Source organism: Artemia sp. Qi Xiang Cuo, chromosome 9 (genome assembly GCF_049724085.1).
Source record: "Artemia sp. Qi Xiang Cuo chromosome 9, ASM4972408v1, whole genome shotgun sequence".
Lineage (NCBI taxonomy): Eukaryota > Metazoa > Arthropoda > Branchiopoda > Anostraca > Artemiidae > Artemia > Artemia sp. Qi Xiang Cuo.
Window position 1 is genome coordinate 33,946,063 of NC_142802.1, and position 26,133 is coordinate 33,972,195.

Below are 26,133 nucleotides of genomic sequence, written 5' to 3' on the forward strand. Positions count from 1 at the left end.
AGTTTTGAGATAGCCATTTTGTTTAGCATAGTCAAAAATCTAATAAATATGTCTTTTACGATGACTTAATCCCCCACAGTTCCCAGGGGAAGGGCTGCAATTTATGAACTTTGCCCATTGCTTGCATATTGTATTGGTTATTGGGAAGTATACAGACATTTTCAGGAAGAATTTTTTTTGGTGGGGGGGGGAGGGGCTTGAGGAGGAGGTTACTCGGAATAAACTTTCCGTGGAGGATGTTTCTTTGGGGTAAGGGACATTATTTAAAAAACGATCAGAAATTAAATTAAAAAAAAACAAGTTTTTTCAACTGAAAGTAAGAAGCAACATTAGAATTTAAAATGAACAGAAATTATTACGTATATGAGGGGTTTCTCCCCCAAGTCAATACCTCGCTCTTTACGCTACACTTTTTTTTAGTGCTTTCAAAAAAGCTATCTATTCTAATTAAACGGCCTTTGTGATTCAGGGGTGTGTGAATTAAAATTTTTTTAAATTTTAACGTAAAGAGCGTGGTATTGACTAAGGGGAGAACCCCATCATATACGTAATGACATATACGTAATAAAAAAAAAAAATAAAAAAAAACAAGCGATACGGCTCAATAGTAAGCGAAACTTTTAAAAACGGAACTTTGATTTCAATAAATGTATCAAAAGAATGGGCTTATAATGCTGATTCTAAATATACAAATTTTGTTAAGTTTAGTATTACTCATCAAAGGCTACGAGCCTGAGAAAACTTACCTGATTTTTTAAAGAGGGGGAAACATCCCCTAAAAGTGAAACAATTTTAATGAAAATCACTGTCAGATTCAGCGTATCAGAAAACCCTATAACATAGGTTTCAAGCTCATATCTGCAAAAATCTGCAACTTTGTATTTTTTTCCAGAAGAAAAATATACGACTATAGAAGTTCGTTACGTAAGTTAATTTGTAAATTACGTCAGACCCAAATTTAGAGACAGCCATTTAGCAAAAGAAAAGTAAAATTTTTATTAAAATTTTTTTTAATTTTTCAATGGCGGTGAGAAAAAATAAAAGTTGAATAAACTAAAAAACGAACATAAATTAAATAAAAAAAACAAGTTTTTTTAACTGAAAGTAAGGAGCGACATTAAAATTTAAAACAAACAGAAATTAGTCCGTATATGAAAGGGGCTGTCCCCTCCTCACCGCCTCACTCTTTACGCAGAAGTTTGATTCTGTCTCACATCTTTATTTTTTAAAACAGTAACAAACTTTAGTGTAAAGAGCTATGGGCTTGGGAGGGGGCCGCCCCTTTCATATACGGAATAATCTTTGTTAGTTTAAGTTTTAATGTCGCTCCTTACTTTCAGTTTAAAAAACTTGTTTTTTTTTATTTAATAAAGGCAAAAGCCGAACGATTCTATAATTTTATTTGAATATAATTTTTTATTTTAATTTAATTTCATCTTGTTTTTAATACCATGCCAAGGATGACCCTCAGTATGAGGTGGGTTATCGGCCTCTAAACTCCGATCCCTCAGCTAAAGTCTAAATTATTTGAGGACAATGGCTCATTTAGTTTAATTGTTTTTCGATTTTTTTTTTAAAATGATATATCGCCGAACCTTTGTTTCTTTCAATCGTTCAGGTGGTCGGATAAAAACTTCTTTTTCTTCAAGCGATTTATCCAGTCCATATTTCTTATTTTCAAAGGTATGGTAGCAAGGGCGGATCTAAGATTTTTTTTTCGGGGGGAGGGGGTTTACTAATTTTTGACTTTTTCGGGGGGGGGGGTTACTAATTTTTGACTCAGTTTTCGACTAATTATACTGATTTTTACCTAGGTTTTACTAATTTTTGACTTATTTTCGACTCGGTCAAAAATTTGGGGGGGGGGGGGGGGTTCAAACCGGGTACCCCCCCCTGGATACGGCCTTGTATGGTAGGTATTGATGACCTTATCCATGTAAAAATCTCAAACTCAATCATCATCGCTATCATTCTCAATTTTGACAAAATTTGATTCTCGCTTTCCAGGTTGATTTTCATTGACTCGCTGCTCTTCATTTTCATTTTTGACTCCCTCACTTGTTCGTTGTCGTATGTTTCGTAACTGCGTGTGTCTTTGCTCTTCATTTTCATTTTTAACACGCTCTAATTATCGTTTTTGCATATATTCTAACCGCCTGTGTCTTTGCTCTTCATTTTCATTTTTGACACGTTATTTCAGGTATTTGTTCCAAGGAATCATCATTTATGGTAACTGCAACTGCAAATTTTCGTTTTTGGGGCCTTCCAACAGACATTATATTAAAGAACTGATGCGTTGGAAACTCAACAATCTTATTTATGCTATGCATGACATCATATAAGAAAATACTTATATGATGCCATATACGATGTCATAAGAAATGCTTATATGATGTACTAACATAGTACATGACGTCATTTGCAAAAACCAAAATTCAGATTCTTAACGATTTTTCTCAAACTTCTGACCTATTTAGATCGTTTTTTTTCAATGCGAAAATATCCCTAGATACCAAATTTCCCGAAATATATATATATATATATATATATATATATATATATATATATATATATATATATATATATATATATATATATATATATATATATATATATATATATATATATATATATATATGTATATATATATATATATGTATATATATATATATATATATATATATATATATATATATATATATATATATATATATATATATATATATATATATATATATATATATATATATATATATATATATATATATATATATATATATATATATATATATATATATATATATATATATATATATATATATATATATATATATATATATATATATATATAGAAAGTGTTGAGGGGGATGCTGACCTAGAAAAAAAAAGACTTGGTGTATCCAGGTTGTCAAAAGGGTGTATCTGCGATATCTCAGTAGCAGTCGAAGGTATTAAGTGAAAATTTCAGGAATTATTGTGGAGGATGCTAAATGGAATCAAAATCGGCATCAAGGCAGCGAAAAGGGTGCATATGCAATATCTCAATAAAGGCTAAGGGTATTAATTTGAAACTTTCAGGGCATTTTGAGGGCGATGTTCAACTAAACCGAAAAAAGCTTTGTGCATCCTCGTTGTCAAAACGGTGTATCTGCAATATCTGAAGAACGGTTAAGAGTATCACGGTGAAACTATCAAAACATGTTGAACTAAATTTGTTTCTTCTTTTTTCTTTTTTTTTTTGCTTTTTTAACCTCCCGCTCTACAAAAAAAGAAACATATCTGGTATTGAGCATTATATCAATTTTATTTCATGCTTTTGCTTGGAATTTCAGTTTTTTCAAATGACATTTCATTTCCTAGTATTCACCTTACAATCTTAGATACATATCTGTGTATATAACCTTACCAACGAAATTTTAACCATACCCTTTTCTGAAGTAAAGATATTGAAGTGCTGAACTATTTCAGAACAAGCTTAACTACTAAAACACATTCCATTAATCCTAAGCATTATGTATATCAATCAACTTACGGAAGAACAGTTTTCAGGCCATTAATGAGAGTAGATATTACCCTCTAGCATATTCAGACTTACCAATCAATCTTATGAAAGTGAGAACCAGGAAGATGTATGGAACTAATTTCTTAGAATTTCCTTTCATTTCAAAGATAGATGGACGAGTACAGATGGTATCCCTTTCTGAGTAATTTATCGTTGATCCAGTTTCGTATAATACGTTTCTGAAATGAGAGATTTTTTACACGTTCAGGTGTGAATTCTCGTCAATATTACAATTAAGGTTGTATTGTTCGATACAAAAGAAAATTGACAATATGTGTTCCAGTCAAACGCTACAATATGGATTAATTCATTGCATTTTTGCAAATAACCATTATTGGCTGCACCATCTTTATAAACTAATTTTTATGAGCGAAGGGAAATTAGTTTTCTTCCAATCATTTCCTATTTGCTGTAAAAATTGTACTATAACTTTTTTGTTATTACTGATAATGCTGACAAAATAGAAAAACTTATATGTAAGAATTTGCTAATAGCAGCGAAATCATCTAAGATAAATCTACAAATATAACCTATTTTTGAGTTTTATAAGGCTAAATAGAATAGTAAAAGCATGATTTAGTTATGCATATTCTAAAGAATTTACCCTGTCCTTAAAAGGATGATTGTCCATGGTTCGAACTTCAAATTCAAGCCAGCCATGTTTTGAGGGAAAAGTTGCATATTAAACCTGAGGATATGCCAATGAACAGTCCCTTTTATTGTATTCATAGTCCGCGGTTAAATGGCTGTCGACTAAACTTATTTAAAAAAAAACGCAGGTATTCTGATTTCAGGTGATCTGAGTTTAATTAAAAAGTACAACTCCAGCTTCATTATAGTATTTTGTCTTTTAAAGTATAAGCAGATTTAATTTAGAAGATGGTTGTATGGGACAATCAATTCAACTACACGGCTGTCTCTTTATTCTAAAATAAAAAAAAAAACACAACACTGGAGAAAGAAGTTACTATTTGGTTGCTTTACCAAACCGTTTTCTTCTCGTATAATATTTTGGATAAATGGCAGAACAAGGTTGCTACCCGTAATTAAAAATGGTACAATTCTCACAAAAAGTATCATCGACATGCATTTATTTCAGACTAGCTCCTAGTTTAACGAGAATTTCCATTGTTAGCTTTTCGAAAAATATATAGGATATCAGATTACAAACCTGAAAAAAAGAGGAAATAATCGAAAAGATGGCTTATTTAAATTCTATTGGTACTACTTCTTTTTAACTTATCTTTTATTTGCAGTTTATATTAGTCATATTCACCATATTAGTGGCTTAGGCAAAAACGTATTTAGTTCGTTCCTATTAAATTGTATCACATAGTGTTAAACTATTGACAAGTTCTTCATAATTTTAGAATATGGTCTGTTTAGAATATGAAATTGACTGGAATATAGCTACCCCGTACCCATACGCTTTCTCGTGGCATCCCCGTAAACCTTTATTATATGCGATCAAAATTTTAGACCGTCATTTTCTTTCAGTCGAAAAGTTTAATAAGCAGGGTAAAACTATCAGCACTCGGACAGCCCTTGATCTTGAGTAAAATGTTTAAATTCAAAAGTTTATTTCCTAAACATAGATGATTTGGGAAACTAATTAAAACTAATAATAAAGCACGAAGTAGACAGTAAAACAGTTCGTGGTAACGAACTGCAAGTGAGGATCGACTCGTACCAACAGTAACTGAAACTCTAAAAAAGAGTTTCGATAACATTGTATACATTTAAAAAATTACTTTTAATGATGAACCCAAATATAACAAACTTATTAAGTTTAAAAATAACACCCAAGAGTTACGAGCCTGAAAGGATTTGCCTGATTTTCAAAGAAGAATGATCACGGATACTTATTTATTTGTACTGACATGGTTGTGAGTCTTGGAGTCTGTCGAAACTTTCTGAAAAAAGGTTGCTTGACTTTGAAAACTATTGTTTCTGAAGAATATTTACAATTAATTGGGTCAATAGAGTGCGTAACTCCCTATTCAGAGCTATTTTCAAGCAACCACAAATAACAGATGAAATCCAGCTTAAAAGATAGCGATACTGGGGTCGTATAACTAGCATGAGACAAAGACGACTTCTCTCTGATTTTCGGTCTTGGACTCATCGAGGTCTTCGGAACAGTGATAGACCATGGAATAGGCTTGGTCGTTCTGCAAAGGAAGCAAGAGACTTGCAGTGATCCCTTGACCAGTATGGACATTGGCCCAAGATGGTTTGACATAAAAATTATTCGTTGCTGTCTTATCCGCCTCCATGCGTGGGAGGAACTTTGTAAGTTAGTGTTAGATAAGCTCTGCTTAAATAAAAGAGATATAATTCCCCATCAGTAAAAAACAATTTCAGTAGAATCTGCACTAATTTGAATTTACGAACGATGCTAAACTAATCTTTTCCTGATTCTTAGTCCAAAATGTTGACTGTTCAAATAAAAACAATACAGTAAAGTAAGTACCAGAGAAAGAGTTTTATCAAACAGTTCGTGGTAACGAACTGTAAGTAAGGAGCGACCCGGCTCAATGGTAACCGAAACTCTAGAAAACGGGTTTTTGATACCAATAAATATATCAAATGAATCACATTTCAATGCTAATTTCAAATATATAACCTTCATCAAGTTTAGTTCTACCCACCAAAAGTTAAGCGCCTGAGAAAATTTGGCTGATTTTCAAAAAAAGAGGGAAAGACCCTCTAAAAACTATAGAACCCTAATGAAAATCACATCATCATATTCAGAGTATCAGAAAACCCTACTGTAGAGGTTTCAAGCTCTTATCTACAAAAATGTGGAATTTTGCTTGCCAGAAGAAAGATCACGGATGCGTGTTTATTTGTTTTTTTGTTTTTTTTTTCCCCCAGGGGTGATCGTATCGACCCAGTGGTCCTAGAATATTGTGGGAGGGCTCATTGGAACGGAAATTAAAAGTTATAGTATCCTTTTTAAGTGACCAAAAAAATGGAGGGCAACTAGGCCCCCTACCACGCTTATTTTTTTCCCAAGGTCACCCGATCAAAATTTTGAGATAGCCATTTTGTTCAGCATGGTCGAAAATATGATAAATATGTCTTTTAGGATGACTTAATCCCCCGAAGTTCCCAGAGGGAGGGCTAAAAGTTATGAACTTTACCCAATGTTAACATATAGTATTGGTTATTGGGAAGTATACAGAAGTTTTCCGGAGTTTTTTTTTGTGGTAGGGGGAGGTATGGGGGGGTCGGGGGTTATATTGGAGGATCTGTTCATGAAGGAAGTTTTCATGGGGGAAGGGAAATTGCCATGAAGGGGGCGCCGGACTTGCCAGCATTATTTATTGGTTATTGGGAAGTATACAACTATTTTCAGGAAGGATTTTTTCTGGAGGGGGGGCTAGAGGAGGGGGTTACTCTGGAGAATATTTCCGTAGAGGATGTTTCTTTGGGGTAAGGGACATGTCTATGAAGGGGGCGCCGGATTTCCAAGCATTATTTAAAAAACGAGCAGAAATTAAATTAAAAAAAACAAGTTTTTTGAACTGAAATGTAAGAAGGAATATTAGAACTTAAAACGAACAGAAATTATAACGTATGTGAGGGGGTTCTCCCCCAAGTCAATACCTTGCTCTTTACGATACAGTTTTTTTTAGTGCTTTCAAAAGAGCTATCTATTCTAATTAAACGGCCTTTGTGATTCAGGGGTTTGTGAATCAAAATTTTTTTTAACTTTTAACGTAAAGAGCGTGGTATTAACTAAGGAGATAACCCCCTCGTATACGTAATAACATATACGTAATAAAAAAAAAAAACAATAAAAAAACAAGCGATACGGCTCAATAGTAATCGAAACTTTTAAAAACGGAATTTTGATGTCAATAAATGTATCAAAAGAATGTGTTTATAATGCTGATGCTGAATATATAAATTTTATTAAGTTTAGTATTACTCATCAAAGGCTACGAGTATGAGAAAATTTTCTCGATCTCTTAAAGAGGGGGGAAACATCCCCTAAAATGGAAAGAATTTTAATGAAAATCAAAACGTCAGATTTGGATTATCAGAAAACACAATTAAATAGGTTTAAAGCTCATATATGCAAAAATCTTCAACTTTGTATTTTTTGACAGAAGAAAAATATACGAATATAGAAGTTAGTTACGTAAGTTAATTTGTAAAGACATCCATTTAGCAAAAGAAAAGTAAAATTTTTATGCAAATAAAAGCTGCATTAACTAAAAAAGGATCAGAAATTAAATAAAAAAAACAAGTTAAATAAAAGTTCAAATAGGGATAAAATCCTTTTAATAGACAGTGATGATAGAAATTCACAAAAATACCAGATATTTCGGTCACATATACAGTGACCGTCATCAGTAGTAAAACTACTGAGTTTTACTACTGATGACGGTCACTGTATATGTGACCGAAAAATCTGGTATTTTTGTGAATTTCTCTCATCACTGTCTATTAAAAGGATTTTATCCCTATTTGAACTTTTATTTATCGTCATGGAAAGGCAGTGTGGTCTCCGAAATTATCTACGTCAAAAAACAAGTTTTTTAAACTGAAAGTAAGGAACGACATTAAAACTTAAAACGAACAGAAATTATTCCGTATATGAAAGGGGCTGTCCCCTCCTCAACGCCCCGCTCTTTACGCTAAATTTTAACTCTGTCTCACAACTTTATTTTTTAAAACAACAGAAAACTTTAGCGTAAAGAGCGAGGCGTTGAGGAGGGGACAGCCCCTTTCATATACGGAATAATTACATTTCAACTGAAATGTAAGAAGGAATATTAGAACTTAAAACGAACAGAAATTATAACGTATGTGAGGCTCCCCCAAGTCAATACCTCGCTCTTTACGCTACAGTTTTTTTTAGTGCTTTCAAAAGAGCTATCTATTCTAATTAAACGGCCTTTGTGATTCCGAGGTTTGGGGCTGTCCCCTCCTCAACGCCGCGCTCTTTTCGCTAAAGTTTGACTCTGTCTGAAAACTTTATTTTTTTAAAAAATAAAAAACTTTAGCGTAAAGAGCGAGGCGGTGAGGAGGGGACAGCCCCTTTCATATACGGAATAATTACATTTCAACTGAAATATAAGAAGGAATATTAGAACTTAAAACGAACAGAAATTATAACGTATGTGAGGGGGTTCTCCCCCAGTCAATACCTCACTCTTTACGCTACAGTTTTTTTAGTGCTTTCAAAAGAGCTATCTACTCTAATTAAACGGCCTTGGTGATTCAGGGGTTTGTGAATCAAAATTTTTTTAACTTTTAACGTAAAGAGCGTGGTATTGACTAAGGGGAGAACCCCCTCATATACGTAATAACGTATACGTAATAAAAAAAACAATAAAAAAACAAGAGAGTTAGAAGTTAGAAGTTAGAGTTAGAGTTAGAAGTTAGTTACGTAAGTTAATTTGTAAAGACATCCATTTAGCAAAAGAAAAGTAAAATTTTTATGCAAATAAAGGCTGCATTAACTCAAAAACGTTCAGCAATTAAATTAAAAAAACGAGTTTTTTTATGAAAGTAAGGAGAGACATTAAAACTTAAAACGAACAGGAATTATTCCGTATATGAAAGGGGCTGCCCCCTCCTCAACGCCTTGCTCTGTATGCTGAATTTAGACTCTTTCTCACAACTTTGTTATTAAAAACAATAAAAAACTTCAGCGTACAGAGCGAGGCGTTAAAGATGGGACAGTCCCTTTCATATACGGAATAATTTCTGTTCGTTTTAAGTTTTAATGTCGCTCCTTACTTTCAGTTTAAAAAACTTGTTTTTTTTATTTAATTTAAAGAAAGCAGGCATGATTTTTAACGGCAAAAGTTGAAACTATTTTATGCCGTATTGATTTTGCGAATGAAACTAGTGACTAATGAAACTAGATTGATTATTTAGAAGATAAAGTTAATTCCTGAAATGTGAGCAATTTTTATTTTTGAATCTTATAATGAAAGAGAGAAACTGATACTTCGTTTTCCAGGAAGCGTAAACAACACTTTATTCTTTAAGATAGTTTAGGGAATGGTAGCCCTATTCTTACTAATGGTAATTCGTATTCCTATTAAGTTTTACTGGATGATCCATTCTAGTTCCATCTATTCATTTTTAGCAGTATCTGCTTTATCTATTTCATCCGATTATTCATTTTAATTGCTGTTAGTTTTTGGGTTTTATATATTCATTCGTGGTAATTTATATTTTAAGCTTGAAGTATTACAAAACGTTATTTCTATTCATTTCAGGTTTTGTATGGCTTTCTACTTTTCTATGATTTTTTTTTTGAGGGGGGGGGGATTGAAACTTTTTTTAATGTTAATATACTGAAAAAACCCTCAACAGGCTTTTACAAACCGGCTCTTCGGGTAGTCTTCTAAAACATAGTGTATAGTTCCGAATTTATATTTTTCCTTTTCAAAGTATGTTGACTAAACAATAAATTGTTCGATTTTTTTTGTCCGAGTAACTGTTCAAGCAACAAAATTAAACCATCCTAATCTTGGAAATTCTACCCAAGTGAAAAATAAAAAAATGTCAGGTAGCAACTTTTGGGATTGACGCAATGAGCATAAAATTCGTCCTTTCACAACAAGTTCTTTAGTTCTTAAAAGACCTGGGGTTAATTTTCGCCGACCCAATTTTTTAATCACTGGACGTTTTCCAAGCCAATTTGCAAGGACTGGGAAGCTAAGTACCACCCTGGTAAACTAAATGCCACACTTCATTAGTAACGGCAGAAACCACACTTTCATAATACAGTAAAGCAACAAATAAACACCAGCCCAGGAACACCTTTCATCAGCCAGCATCAGGCATTTCGGCCAGCATCAGGCATCAGCCAGCATCGGTTAGTTATAAATATAAACTCGAGTACACTTCCAGTCGTCCATTAAAAAACTTGCCCATTAAGAGTACATGCTTAAAACTTAGATAAAGCGAAGACTTAGAAAGTCAACAAACTTCCATAAACATTCAAAAAAGACCGAGAAATTAAAGAGAAGACTTAAAAAGTCGAGTGATTAAAGTGAAGACATACAAAAACGTAATTAAACCGCCAAAGGGTATCACGTTTCGATGTATTTAGTGCATAACAACTGATTTCAGTTTTCTCATTTGAGCGATGGGAGTCTTGGAGTCTTATACCATTCTAAGATTTTATTACCCCTTTTTAAGATTTGACAAGTTCTTGCCAAAAGGCTACCTTATGATGCTAGTCATATAAGATATTTTTCATACGTTTTGGCCGTAGGAAATTAAAGGGAGGAATAAAAATAGTTCTTTAATAAACGACAATTTAAGAAATAATTTTTTTTTTAAGTTTACTGTCAATCATTTAGTGGAAGAATTGAAAAATGGTAAGGCCATTTTCTTTTTTCAAAAGTTAATTTTTTCGGCAATGTCTTGTGGGTCCGAACTCAAAAAGCTAATTTTAGAAGTAGCCTCATTTATCAGCTCTATTGAAATATAAATTAAACCATTATCAAATATGCTACCCCGCTTAATATTAGTGCGAAGAAGTAAAGCAAGCAAATAACAAGGCTAGAATTCCAGCTAAATATTCAAGTTTTGGCCAGTTCCCTTCTTTATAAAAAGCTTCATTTCACCGTTTTTTGTTTTGTTGTTGTTTTCACCAGATCTAAGCTACAATGTTGACTTTACCTTGCCCTTTGTTAATATTCAGTTTGGCAAAATCATACTGAGTGGAATTGTTAGATTAAATAATATTTTATATAAGTATGCTTATTGTTTACTGATGAACTCATCTAATCTTGACAATTTCAGTACTGCTCTTACCCTTCCAAAACTTTTTATATGTATAAAATAGGCTTGCGTTTACTAAACTGTCGACTTACTCAGTTTTTATTCTTCACTATAGTCATAAATTTTCATACAAGATTTTACAACCCAAGTTAGCTGAGAAGTAGAAGATGCAGTAAAAAGATGTTAAATTCAGGAATTTTTTTCATGGATAGTGTATTACCTGCAGAGAAGTTGCCGAAATTGATAAGAATGTCAACTATGTTTCAACTATTCTGCCATATTGCAGCTAGCCTTGTCACAACTTTGGCCTTAAGCTTCGCAAAATTAATTTAAGCCCTTCAGACTTCGTGGGTGTTTAAAATAGAATCACAAGCCCAATGACATTGTCTGCTGTAACACAAGAAAACAAATTACTCTTCAATTAATCGTGCAGAGATATGGCACAATTTTACCTATATGTACTCTGTCAATAAGTTTTCCCTGAATTGTGTTTCAGCTTTGAATTTAGTTGGAATCGGTTTACCTTCAGCATTAACACAATTTCAGATGCACACAGAGTAACTTCATCTCACAGCTTACCATTCTAATACTGAGCCAATGATAAGCATTTGCGAAAGATAATTCACTTAAAATGAAACTGATTTATCCTTTGCCCGTAATTTACAAGTAATCTTACTACTAATACTATAAACAAATCATTGCAGCATCAAACCACCTGAGGCCAACACAGTTGCGCATACTCCTCCTCTATCCCAATCTGTTCAAAGCCTCCCTCTTTGCACCCTTCGAGGTAGTTCCTATTTCTCTTGTACCTTTCCTTAAGACATACATCCCCCCCAACCGGAGGAAAAATGCTTTATCTTTGATAATCTTTCATCTGCAGAACGTGACATAGCTATCTCAGCCTTTCTCTCATTATAGAAAGCGGGATTGAACCACACTTTTCATACAGCCTACTATTTGAGATACGGTGAGTCAGTCAGGTACCCAAAATAATCCATGGGTAATTTCTCTGGAAAACATCCAACAAATCTTCCTCCCTTTCACGGAGTGTCCACGCTTCAGATCGATACTTGACCACTGTCATCACTGTAGTTTCGAATATTCTAATCTTGGTTCATAGACTTATATTCCTATTCTTCCAAACTTTTTCAACTGTGAAAAACACCTTGGGCCTATTTTCAAACCTATTCTTACACCCTGAACTCTTAAAACCTCTAAAAGTTCAATCAATGTAGTATTTGCCATCGCATAGTTGAAGATATTTCAGTCGTCAACCAGAGTTCAACCTGTTAACACCTATTTGGTTTATGCCTTTCTGCATTAAACTCAGTTAATTCAGTAACATAGTTGATTAACTGTAACCTTACTTCCGGATTTTGCCACCAGCCATCAGGTGAAGTGAACTTTTTAACCCTTTATATTAACCAACCAAAAGACTAAAGGACAACCAATTCAGTGACAAAGTTGATTAACTGTGACCTAAATTCCGGATTTTGTCACCAGTCATCAGGTGAATTGAATTTTTTAACCCTTTATATTAATCAACCAAATGACTAAAGGACAACCAAAGGACTTTAAGAGAGTGTGTCCTGAGTGTAGATTAAGGGCACAGTTTATATAAATAGCAGTATGATCTTTCCCTATCTCGCCCATTATAAAAACCCGGACCGAGGTGCGAGTGCTCCAGAGAACGTATAAACATAAGCGGCATTAGATCTTTTCACGGGTAGACAAAGAATAATCACCTACGGAACAAGTACTGACAAAACCACTTGGCCGGCTCAACCAATAAGTGGACAATAAGTGCACAAATAAGTGGGAGGAGCATTTTGTTCGAACCGACAATGAAGAGCCAGAAATCATCTGCGGTAAACTTACTGGATAATTATATAAACTGTGATTAAGGGCAACAATCAATTGCCTAGTATGTAGTATATGCAACTCTTCTTCCATTCATGAGCAATGTGCGGGGATAGAACGTTCCCAGTGGAATAAGAACTGGTTATGTTTGGATTGTTCCTCGAAACAAAACATCACCAAAAATCAAGAATATACCACCCTTATTTCTTCGAAAGCTAATGATACCCCACGACGCCGATTGTCAGGAATAAATTCTTCAAAAGCTAGTGATACCCCACGACGCCGATTGTCAGAAATAAATTCTTCCTTAAAAGAAATTTTAGATGATATCAAGTCGTCCCCCCTTGCGCCGACTTTCCAAAGGGGTGGTAAAGCTTTCATTGCAGCTCAAAGCGAATGTCAGACTACTCCCCTACCAGTTTTAACCAGTGTTGCCTGTTGCCAAACTGATTCTCTGCAAGAAACTAAAGATGCCAGTACCCAGACGGATTTTGAATCTAATTGTAAGCCTTCTAATGATGCCTCCTGCCAGACTGAAAATTTTCCTTGTGGCAATTGTGATTCCAGCCCCCTATGTGACCCTTCCCTCCCCTCCCTGTTAGTGCTGAAAAAAAACTCGAGTTCACTACCAACGAAATTTCTACTTTCATTGATCTTAGGGGGAATATAATTAAGAACACACTTAAGTCTGTGAATACAAATAAAAAAAAACACCAATTTGAAACTAACTGCAATTCAATCCACAAGCAACAATTCCCAACACATGAATATTAATGAAGCAAGTGTCAACTCAAATATGAATTTAATCGGTTACCTAGTTCCAGAGGTCAGTGACAACTTAAATGAGAACTCAATCAATATTCCAGATCCAGAGGTCAGTGACAATTTAAGTGTGAACTCAGCCAATATTCCAGTTCCAGGGGTCAGTGACAACTTGAGTATTATTAGTAAATCGGTTCCTGAAGGCAAATCAGGGAAGAATTCTATTGCCTGTCGATTTCACTTGGCCAACAAGTGTATAAAAAAGAGTGATTGTACCTTTGTCCACCCCCCTATGTCTTTTTTAACTACTGGTCACTGTAACGACAATTATTGCTCCCTTTCCCATTCCAAACCCTGCCATAAATTTCAAAGTGGCCTTTATTTTGAAACTATGTGCATGTTATTACATTTGAAAAACAGGGATTATCGTGCTATAGCCAGGCGCAGTATAATTTTTAAAAGTAAAATAGTTACAAGTTCTCAATCAACCCAAAAGCGGAGCCCCCTTCATTCAATTAATAAAATTAGCTCACCAGTGACTCAGGTCTGAGACCTTTTGCATTTAATAATTGTCTTGTATCAAATCCTAATTGTTCGCACTTCCCGACAACTGAAAACAAGTCGCACCTTCCTCATCATGCTTCGGCTGTATCCTCGCCCTTCCCTCCACATCCAAATCCCCAAGGTAAATCCTTCTCTTACCCTACTTCTCCGCAGCATCATAATATTAAATTGAAACTCCACCCAGGAAATTCTCAAACAAACCAAGTATCCCTTTCGAAATTCCCCAATCGGTTTGCTTTTCCCAAACATTTAGTTACTAATGCCGAAAGTCTTAATTTTGAAAAGCTTACTGAACTCGAGGTGCTTTCAGAATCAAATCTAATCGATATTATAGCTATTACGGAAGGACAGTCCCACGACCCAGGGTCTCTGCGCCTGACAAATTATTCAGAGTTTATTAAACTCCGTCCTTTTGACCACCCACTTGGAAAAAAAGGTGGCGGTGTTTTGTTCTTTACTAAGAGTAACCTTTACCCAAAGGTTATTCGAGTCCCTAGTTTGTCCGAGTACCATTAAATCCTCTGGCTAAGTATTAGACCAAAGGTTCTCCCTTGTACATTTAATATTATTGCAATAGCCGTTTTCTATTACTCCCAAAATCAAAATATCGAGTCAAAACGTAAATTCATCCAGCAATTGCAGACAAGTGCTGATTTTATTATTTGTAAATACCCCAATGCTGGTCTTTTTTTAGTTGGAGATGCAAACGACCTTAAAATGGATTCTTTTTGCTCCTCACTTAAAGTTAAGCAGATTTTTAAAATACCAACGACTCGGGGAAATACCTCTCTTGATGTTATTTTAACTAATATGTATAATTTTTACAACCCTCCCTCCGCTCTGCCTCCATTAGGTGGGAGTTATCATCTTTCAATTCTTTTATCCCTCTCCTCAAATGTTAATCATTCTTTCTCAATAACTTATGGCAGTTATCGCCCTCTTCAAAATTCTGGTCTTCTTTCTTTTGGCATGTGGCTGAATACTGAAGATTGGTCCGATGTTTATAGTTTACAAAATATTGATGAGAAAATGGCTTTGTTCCACAAAAAGCTAATTGACAAATATCAAATTTGCTTCCCGGAAAAAAAAATTTTAAAATTGCTCCAGTGACAAACCCTTTATTAACCAAACTATAAAAACACTAATTAGAACCAAATTGAAGCTTTTCAAAAATGGTAAACCAGATGAAGCCAGTAAACTAAGGAAGTCAATTAAAAGAGAAATTCGCAAATTGGCACGATCGTACTACAAAAATAAGGTCGAAGTATAGTTCACTAATTAATCAAAAAACTGGTATTCTGATGTTAAAAACCTGTGTGGCAGGAGGCTTGAATAGCTTAACTTCAATCTACCCGAGTCCCCTAATATTACTGCCAATAATCTCAATAAATTCCTCGCTTCCATTGTCCAGAGTCTTCCACCACTGTCCGACCAATTACCATCAGGAGCCCTTTCCCCTTCTTTACCCACTGTTTCTCCGTCTGAGATAGAAAGAAGAATTCAAAAACTAAGAAAGACAAGTATTTGTCATTTGGATATCCCCTTTCCTCTTATCAGTGCCTTCGGTGATTTCTTGTCTAAGCCTTTGTCTTTCCTGTTTAACAAGATTACCGAGTCTGGGCAAATTCCTAAAACTTGGAAACAGGGTTTCATAACCCCTTCGAAAAAGAAAAATGGAAAGCCTGGTTTTGAAGGCGTCCAACTTACTACTCTTCCTCCTATCATCTGGAAACTTTATGAAGGTTTACTTGCAGATTGGCTAAAGGAAAAAATTCTACCTCTTACTGACTTGAGACAATTTACTACTACTACTACTAACAACTCATCGCAGCACCAAGCCGCCTGAGGCCAACACAGCTACGCACGCTCCTCCTCCACCCCAATCTATTCAAAGCCTCCCTTTTTACACCCGCCCACGAAGTTCCCATTTCCTTTAAATCTTTCTTTATGACGTCCTCCCAACCCAGACGGGGACGACCTGCTTTCCGTTTAGCCCTAGATGGTTGGCCGAAAAGAACAATCTTCGGCAGTCTGTCATCCTTCATCCGAACAACATGCCCTGACCACCACATCCTTTCTTTCATTATAGACCTAGAAAGCGGTATTGAACCACATTTTTCGTATAGCCTATTGTTTGAAATACGGTCAGTCAGCCGGGTACCCAGAACAATCCTTAAGCAATTTCTCTGGAAAACATCTAGCAAATCTTCATCCGCTTTTCGGAGCGTCCATGCTTCAGAGCCATATTTGACCACTGTCATCACTGTAGCTTCTAAGATTCTAATCTTGGTTTGCAGACTTATCTTCCTATTCTTCCAGACTTTTTTTAACTGTGAAAAAACACCCTGAGCCTTGGCTATTCTATTTTTAACATCTTCACTGCTCCCACCATCTTTACTAATAATACTACCAAGGTAAGTGAAACTGCCCACCTGATCAATCTTTTCAGGACCCCACGTCACCTGTTCATCTTCACTTATTCCTAGCCTTAGTGACTTGGTCTTCCTAACATTAATTTTCAAACCAATACTAGCACCCTGAACTCGCAAAACCTCTAAAACTTCATTCATTTTGCTCACACTTTCATCTAGGATGCTTAAATCATCAGCATAATCCAAGTCCAGGAGACTTTTTCCTCCCCATTTGATTCCGTGGTCTCCCATTGCCTTTCCTGTGCTCCTTAAAACAAAGTCCATCAAAATAATCCATATAAAGGGGGATAGAACACAACCCTGCTTAACTCCTGATTTAATACAAAACCAGCTGCTAACCTCATTTCCTACCTTAACCGCAGCAGTGTTATTCTCGTACATAGCACTAATCACTTTAATGTATTTGTCTGGTATACCATACAAGGATAAAACCTTTACTAAAGCTCCTCTATCAACAGAATCGAACGCTTGCTCATAATCTATAAAACTGAGGACCAAAGGTGTTTGAAAACTTAGGCACTTCTCAATTATTAACCTAAGAGTGAAAATTTGGTCAACACATCCTCTACCTTTTCTAAAACCGCACTGCTCTTCTCTTAAAACTTTGTCTACGGCATCTCTCAGTCTAAAAAGTATCATATTACTAAGCAATTTGCTACCTACAGAGACCAGACTAATGCCTCGATAATTACCACACTCACTTTTATCACCTTTCTTATAAAGTGGCTTAATTAAGGTTTTCCTAAAATCATTAGGTACTTCCCCTTTTTCAAAAATCATATTCATAATCTCTAATAACTTATTTCTAACCTCAGAGCCACCATATTTAAGAAACTCATTTACTACCCTATCAGCACCTGGAGCCTTATTATTCTTTAATCCTTTTAGTACTGTTTCTAATTCCTCCTCACAAAACAAATCTTCATTCACATCCAAGGTCTCACAAACTTTTTCATTTTCCTCTATATTTTTTCCTGCAACTCTATCTTGGTTAATCAAATTCTCAAAATGTTCGGCCCATCTTGCTTTAGCTTTTGCCTTATCGCTAATTGCCACCCCATTCCTATCTTTAACTGGGACAAGTCCGGATTGACTACTACCTCTCAATTTGTTAACGTGCCAGTACAATATTTTACTATTATGCCGTCTAGCTGCATCTTCTAAATCCTCGGCAAGTTTATCCATGGCCTCCACTTCACACCTCCTTAGTTCATATTTCAATGCTTTCTCCACTTTCTTTACATTTCTTTTGTTTTCATGTGATCTATCACTCAGATAATTATTGTACAAGTCCTTTCTCCTTTCTATTAAACTTAAAGCTTTTTCACTAATATTCTTAGCTGCAGTTCTAGCTTTCTTCCCTAATACACCTTCAGCAACTTCATAAACTATTTTTCTAAAATTATTCCAACCATCTTCCACATTATCAAATTTTAAAATCTCAAGTTTAGTATTCAACTGTTCCTGTAAAGTTTCTCTCAAATTCTAATCATTGATTCTACCAACATCATAACTTCCCGGGAGGTAATTACCCTTCCGATATTTCAGCTTTAAATTAACCCTTGACACTACTAGATGGTGATCTTTACTTTTAACATCAATAACAGCACTCCTATATACCCTAGTATCTTGTATTGATCCAGCCAGTCTTCGGTTTACTATAACATAATCAATAAGGTTTGCTGTCTTACCATCACGTGAATACCATGTTAGCTTATGAGCCATTTTATGACCAAACACCGTATTGGTTATAACTAGATTGTTATACCTACAAAATTGCAAAAGTCTGTATCCATTACTGTTTTCTTTTCCTACACCAAATTTACCTAAGCTGGGATACCATCTATCCATATTTCTACCAACCTGGGCGTTAAAATCTCCCAGCAATAACATCATATTTCTACCTGGGACCTTGTCTATTTGCTCCTGTAACTGTAAGTAGAATTCCTCTGAGTCACTAGTATCTCCATCAGTCGGTTCTACAGGGGCGTATACTACTATAACTGATACCTTGAACTTACTAGTCATAAAATGAGCAATTAGTGTTCTATTATTAATACCTTCCCAGCCTAAACAAGACTTAGCAGCTTCCTTATTCATCATGAGCCCTACTCCCTGTCTATGTAACCCATCCTTCCTGCCTGAGTAAACAAATTCTATATCACCTATTTTCATGCTTCCTACCCCTGGGATATGAGTTTCTGAAACTCCTAATAGATCTAGTTCGAATCGTCTGAATTCGTCAGTCAAAATGTCGATACGATAGTCATTTTTTAATGTCGTTACATTCCAAGTTCCAATTTTCATGCTCTTTAAATCATTGAAATTTTTTTCGCCTCAGGAAAAGCAATGATCCCGGATACCAGTGCAGGACGGGGATCACATATCTTCTCAAGTCTACACCGAAGTGCTTAAGCCGGCTTAGAACCGGACAGCAAGAAGTCCCTGGGACCTCCATGAATGGAGGCTTTGTGCAATCCTGGGCCCATCTTGGTCACAACATGGTTTTCAGCGCTTGGCGATGCTCTTCTATCAACAAGAGTCAAAATCCTGCACAGACAATCTCAAGCCTATTACCTCCGACTCATTATATATTCATGCCTACAAATATTATGCTACTACGGGGAGGCAACCCGTAATAGATAAATTGGCTAGGAAGAGGCTTTTCAGCCCAAAGACGCCCATCAAAACATACCAAGCCCAGAATAATTACCCATTAATCAGAATCCCGTGGGAATACTTCTTCGTTTATTAGGCTATAATTTTCTCGAGAGGTGTCACTCCTCAAGTGGAAAGAGAGTTGACCGTAAGGCATCCAGTCTTCCAGTTACCCTAGAAAGGTTAAGGCAACCCTTTGCAGATGTCTTTGTCAATAGATCTGTCTTTTACACCCTACCACAGTTGTCCTCCTATAGAGGATCCTCCCGCGATGGTGTTCTGCATCACCATGCAATTTAACCCATTGCTGGGAGAAGATTTGCAACTCATGGAACTTGTGGATAAACAAGTGGGCCCTTTTGAGTGTACATTTGAGGGGCCTTCTTCCTCCTCCGCCTGTATTTATGCCCCCGGGCAAGTGTGCTCCAGATTCTATTATGGACCCCCAGGGACAAGGTCCCCCCTGGGTCCATGCCTCCTATGGAGGTACCCTACATATCTGTAGAGTGTTCCCCTATCGCCGCCTGGGGACATGATGACTGGCCTGGGGAAAGCCAGACAAACAGATCACTTGTTTTGCAAAGGCAATAACTCAGTGACATATTTAACCTATTACTTATAAAAATAAACAACTCACTAACAAGTCCAGTATTTGTTATACAGGAATTTATAGCTTAGTGACGCAATAAACCTGCTACTTATAGATATGTGCAGCTCACAGACTAGGCCTATATATGTTATATACAGAAATATATAACTGAGTGACATATTTAGCCTACTACTTATAAATATGTGTAACTGACTGACTAGGCATATAATTTATATACAGAAATATATAACTTACTGATATATTTAGCCTACTATTTAAAATATGTGTAACTCACTGACTAGGCCTATATAAGTCATATACAGAAATATATAACTCAGTGACAAATTTAGCATACTAAATATAAATATGTGTAACTCACTGACTAGGACTATCTAAGTTATATAAAGAAATAGATAACTGAGTGACTTATTTAGCCTACTACTTATAAATATGTGTAACTCACTGACTAGGCCTATATAAGTTATATCTAGAAATATATAAGTGAGTTACATATTTAGCCTACGGCTTATAAATATGTGTAACTCAATTACTATGCATATAAGTTATGTAAATATATATATAGCTCAGTGACATATTTAACCTACGACTTATAAATATTTGTAACTCACTGACTAGGCCTATTTAATTTATATACAGAAATATATAACTGAGTTACTTATTTATCCTCCTACTTAAAATATGAATAATTCACTGACTAGGCCTATATAAGTTATATACAAAAATATATAACTGAGTGACATATTTAGCCTACTACTTATAAATATGTGTAACTGACTGACTAGGCATATAAGTTATATACAGAAATATATAACTCAGTGACATATTTAACCTACTACTTATAAATATGTGTAACTCACTGACTAGGCCTATCTAAGTTATATACAGAAATATATAACTGAGTGACATATTTAGCCTACTACTTAAAATATGTGTAACTCACTGACTAGGCCTATATAAGTTATATACAGAAATATATAACTGAGTGACTTATTTAGCCTACTGCTTATAAATATGTGTAACTCACTGACTAGGCATATAAGTTATATACAGAAATATATAACTCAGTGACATATTTAACCTACTACTTATAAATATGTGTAACTCACTGTTTTTAATATGTGCAACAATTTGGGAACCTAAAATCCACCTCTGCTTCCCATTACCTCGTTTCTCTTATTGATCACATCGGGTAAATCCTTGAAAAGCCTAATTCCTGGCTAAATTTAATTCCATCCACCTTCAGAAAGCATTCGACCTTGTTAACCACAATATTTTAATTGAGAAACTTGTTAACGAGTTCAATATTGATCCCTTACTGGTGAAATTAGTTGCCTCCTTCTTAACAAATAGATCGCAAGTCGTCAAATACCAAAATCATTATTCAAATCCTCTCCCTGTCCACAACGGCATACCCCAAGGTACTCTCCTAGTTCCCCTCCTTTTTTCAGTAATGATCAACAGCCTCGCAAAGGAATTTCCTGACCGATGGAAATTTGTTGATGACCTAACGGTTGTTGAAACTTGCTTCAGAAATTTAATAAGTGACCCTATGAGTATCCTCAATGAAATTGGAGACGAGGCCTTAGACTTAGACATGACAGTAAACCCCTCTAAGTCCATGGTAATGCCCATTTGTTTCCTCAAATCCTCGCCCTATTTTCTTAACCCTATCCCTCCTAATATTTCTGTGTCCTCATTTAAAATACTTGGCGTCACAATTTCTTCAAATTTAAAGTGGAATATCCACGTTAAAGACATCATCCATAGAGCTAATGTGTCTATCGCCCTCCTTAAGCTCCTAAATAAATTCAGCCCCCCCCCATCCCATTCCATAAGAATTTACACGTCTTTTGTCCGCCCGCATATAGAATATGCTTGTCCAGTTTGGCACCCTGGTATCTCTCGCGAAGAATCGGAAAAAATCGAATCAATTCAAAAAAGAGCCTTGAGAATAATTTTCAAAGAAGGCAAGGTACCACACTCTCTGCTCCTAAAAAAGCTAGTCTGGAAACCCTGGAGCGATGGAGGGTTTCGTTGTGCCTCTGTTTTGCAAAAAATGTCATAACAAACCCTCGGACGGCAAGTATTTTCCCCAAACGTCACTCCCCATCCAGATTACGGCCGCCTCGACCTGTTTCTGAGTCCATCCCTGCTTTGTCCCCCATTAGCTGCGTTACTTCCACATACGAAAGAACTTTTATCCCCTTCATTACAGAAAAAATGAATAAAATGTCTCAATAGCTTCTTTTTTCCCCTCTTTTTTGTTTATTAGCTGATGGTCCTGCCAAGGTTCTTGCACTCTTTTGCTTGCCCCCCCCTTTCTTGACCAGTTTTTATTGTTTTTAACTCTTTTATTGATTTACTGTAGTTGAATTGTTGATACTTTCTTAGTATCCCTTTTAATTTAAATGCATTTATGTCTCGCCCTAAGTTTAGTTTGACCAGTTTTTACCAGTTTTTAATGCATTTATGTGTCGCTCTAAGTTTAGTTTGACCAATTTTTATCTTTTTAATTTTTTAATTGACTTTTTACAGTTTTAATTATTGACTTTTAAATGATGTTTATTATGGTTTTCTCTATTTCGTTGTTGTTCTTTGCATTTTTAGTGTAACCATTTATATTGTTGACTCCAAAGTCCGAATTCGGCCCTTTGTGGGCTAGTGATAGCGATTTTTTCAAAATAAATATCTCAATATCTAAATATCTCAATATCTCACTAAAATTTATTAAATGCAGTAACATATTATATGGACTCTAAAATAAGGTATATCCCATATTTGCACTTATCTCTGTTTCTGCAAGTTGAAAGATAATAATATCTTTACCGCAACTAAATTGTTGCAAAAAATAGCTAGTTTTTTGCAATTAAGAAAGAACTTATTAATTACGCATTAAAAAAATAGAAAGGAGCATCCTGCTACATAAATAATGCAGCACATCGAAAGGAGCATCCTGCTACATAAATAATGCAGCACATCGAAAGGAGCATCCTGCTACATAAATAATGCAGCACATCTCTAAGCTGAGTGAAACTACGGATAGGTATCCTCGCATAAGAATGTATCGCTTTTTCTGCTGCTCTGAATTCTGGAGTTAATCTCGAGTGGATATAAAAATTGAGCATTTTTTTTTAATACATTGCCGTGCACTGTTGCAGAGCACTTGGGATGGGGGTCTGGCGCAGTGGAAGCTAGTATTGAAAAAGAGATTGTATATTTTCTTGGTCAGAGTTGCTTTAGAAAGTGCTAGCGATCGCGCAAGAGTCTCCGTGATAATTTAGCGGTACACGGTTAAAATACAACAAAACAAAGACCTCATCGCAAAGAAAAGGACCTTAAAGAAAAATAGAAATTTGTGGCCAGAAACAATTTTTTTATAGCCCCTTCAATAAGTATTAGAAATGTACTAGCTACTGATTGGTTAGTTTTCGAAACAAGAGACTTTATAATAAAGGCAGCAATAAATAGTTTTCATTAATTGTACGTTCAGCTTGGCTGGCATACAGGAATATTTTTCTGGGGGGAGGCAAGGGCGAACTTTTAAAAACAGCCAAAATGGTTTTAACTGTAGGCTATACAAATCTTGTATTAGAAAAAAATTACAAAACCAGGAGATTTTAACGGGGACAAGGCCGAGAAGCCCCTGTATACAATATTTCAGTCTTAATAACGGATTTTCGTTCGTTAATATGTTTTATTGTTACAGTTCTGCTTCATGATTTAGAGTTGAAAGGGTGGTAGCCCGCCTTCTGGAAATGGTGAGTTTTAGCCTGTTTTATGGTTTAGGATAACGTTTTTCTTGCAATAACGTTTTTCTATTACATATTAATGAAGCCTTCCAGTTTCTTGGGAAGGGGAATTTCCAAAATTTAATTTAATTATTTACGTATAAAACACATAATATCACAAACATTAAAAGATAGTTAAGTTATAGCAAGGAGTTTGCAATCATATTTTTAGGTGGAATGGAAAGCATTCGTGTAGCCGGCAATTTTTTTAAAGCCCAAACTAAATAATGTTTAGGTTGCCTGACAGAAAATGATTTTGTTTTCTGTTAAACTTGTAATACTTCTTACATGTTTCCATTTTGTTAGACATTTAATTTTCTGTTCAGCATACTTCCTATAATTGAATGTTAAAATGAGTCAATATTCGCTTAAACTTTTGAGAAGCCAAATGTTAATAAATAAAAAAAAAGTAAAATAGAGTTGAAACAAAAACTTATCTCGATCAAGACCGTTCATAAGCATTTCGTTGTAATTCAAAAGTAACTGTGGTCTTTGACCAACATTAAAAGGAGGTTACAATGCAAATTTTTAACCACTTAAATTTCTATTGCTTTTTTTCAGAAAATTTCTAGGAATAACAGTTACCTTAAGTAAAGGGGGATTAATCAAGGAAAGACATCCCTATCGTTAGCCTAAAATAGAATAGATTGTTCACAGTAAGGACTTTCCGGGGAACTGTCATATTTACAAAGAATAGTGCAGCATTTGGCTCTCCGGAAGATATAATAGTGCACTCTTTTCTTACCAAGACCTCATTCTCCGAAAACTAGGATCGATCTCCAAAAGAGTCTGCGTTGGGCAAAGCTATCTTTTGTTCCTTCACAAGCATTCCGCCTTCTGAAGATTTATTTTTCAAGAATAGTTTGCAAGTAAATTTCCATGTTTAATTCCTCTAAAATTTAGTTCATTATTCTCAGCCTTTTTATTTTTGAAGGGGAAGTTCATATATTATGAAGACAGAAAGAATTTAAACCAACAAACCAATATTCACTAAATTATCTGTTTGAAAAGAAAATCGACACGAAAAGAATATGACTAAAAAATGAAGCCTTTTAAGTTACAAGAATGATAGGTATAAGGCTATGTTAATCAACTGGCCAGTATAGGGGTCCTTCTAATGTGTTAAGATTCTTTAAAAATTACTTTAGTATTACTTGCTATCTATTAATTTACATAGCAGGAATTAAGACTTCCTAGAGTTAGAGTTACCTACTTTGACAGTCTGTCAAAACATCATCTATTTAAAGGTTTCTCAAAATACCACTTGATTTTTGAACATGCAAGGCCTTAAACAAGCCCTACAAACGCATAAGAAAGTTCGTGATTACAAGATCTCCCCTTTTTGGTCTAAAAAACATTTATTTTGATTAAGTTTATTTAATTCTTATTTATCTTTTTCACCGCCGTACAAGGCTTGTTTTATTTTTCGAGAAATTATTTTATTAGCAATAACAGTATATAATTGAAATTACTTCTCTGTAGAAACACCTTGATGATTGGGGCATCTATCATTTCTGGCAATAAGCTTGTAATACCCTCTTAAAAATTGATATCCCTAATAAGTCGAAGTGAGTTGTGATATTTTTTTTCAGCTCCTTGTCAACTTGGAAGTACTGCCCTCAATTCACTTCTTCAATTCAGCAAAAACATGAAAGTCACATGGCACTAAGTCCAGACCGTCTGATGGTGTTCAAAAATGCAGCAGAATGGATGCACAAAATTTTGCCAAACAAAACCAATAATTCAAACAAACGCTGAACCACAACAATTTTTTGCTGCTTTTTTTCACATTCCTGTTTTGAAACATTGGGACACCTACGGAGAGCTGGCAGATGAAGAGGTATGCTAGCTTCTTGGACTTTTCAGTTCCATGAAAATTCCCGTCCTCTCAGTGCTCGTGTAACCCAATAGCTTCTTGAACAATTTAAATTGGACGTTTTCGAACGCCCACCATATAGGTTCAGAGAAACTTCTATCTTTTTCCACATTTCTTACATTTTTGCGACCCCTGAATTAAACAGGCCATGATAACAAATTATAATTAAACAGCAAACCCTACATATAAAATCAAAACTGAGAAAAAAAAATCAATTTTATGCAATCAGGTTTAATCGGAGCCAACGTTTCCCCCTC

The 26,133-nt window shown here is 35.1% G+C and overlaps 1 protein-coding gene across 1 annotated transcript in view; it reads right to left on the reverse strand.

Annotated features, from left to right (window-relative positions):
• Positions 1-24,686, reverse strand: part of LOC148948589 (acetylcholine receptor subunit beta-like 2) — a 285,188-nt gene extending 260,502 nt beyond the window's left edge. The window contains 2 exon segments of the mRNA XM_089094973.1: positions 3,596-3,741; positions 24,586-24,686. Coding sequence (XP_088951099.1) covers positions 3,596-3,662 — 67 coding nt within the window. The 5' untranslated portion in view covers positions 3,663-3,741; positions 24,586-24,686.
• Between the last annotated feature and the right edge of the window lie 1,447 nt (positions 24,687-26,133).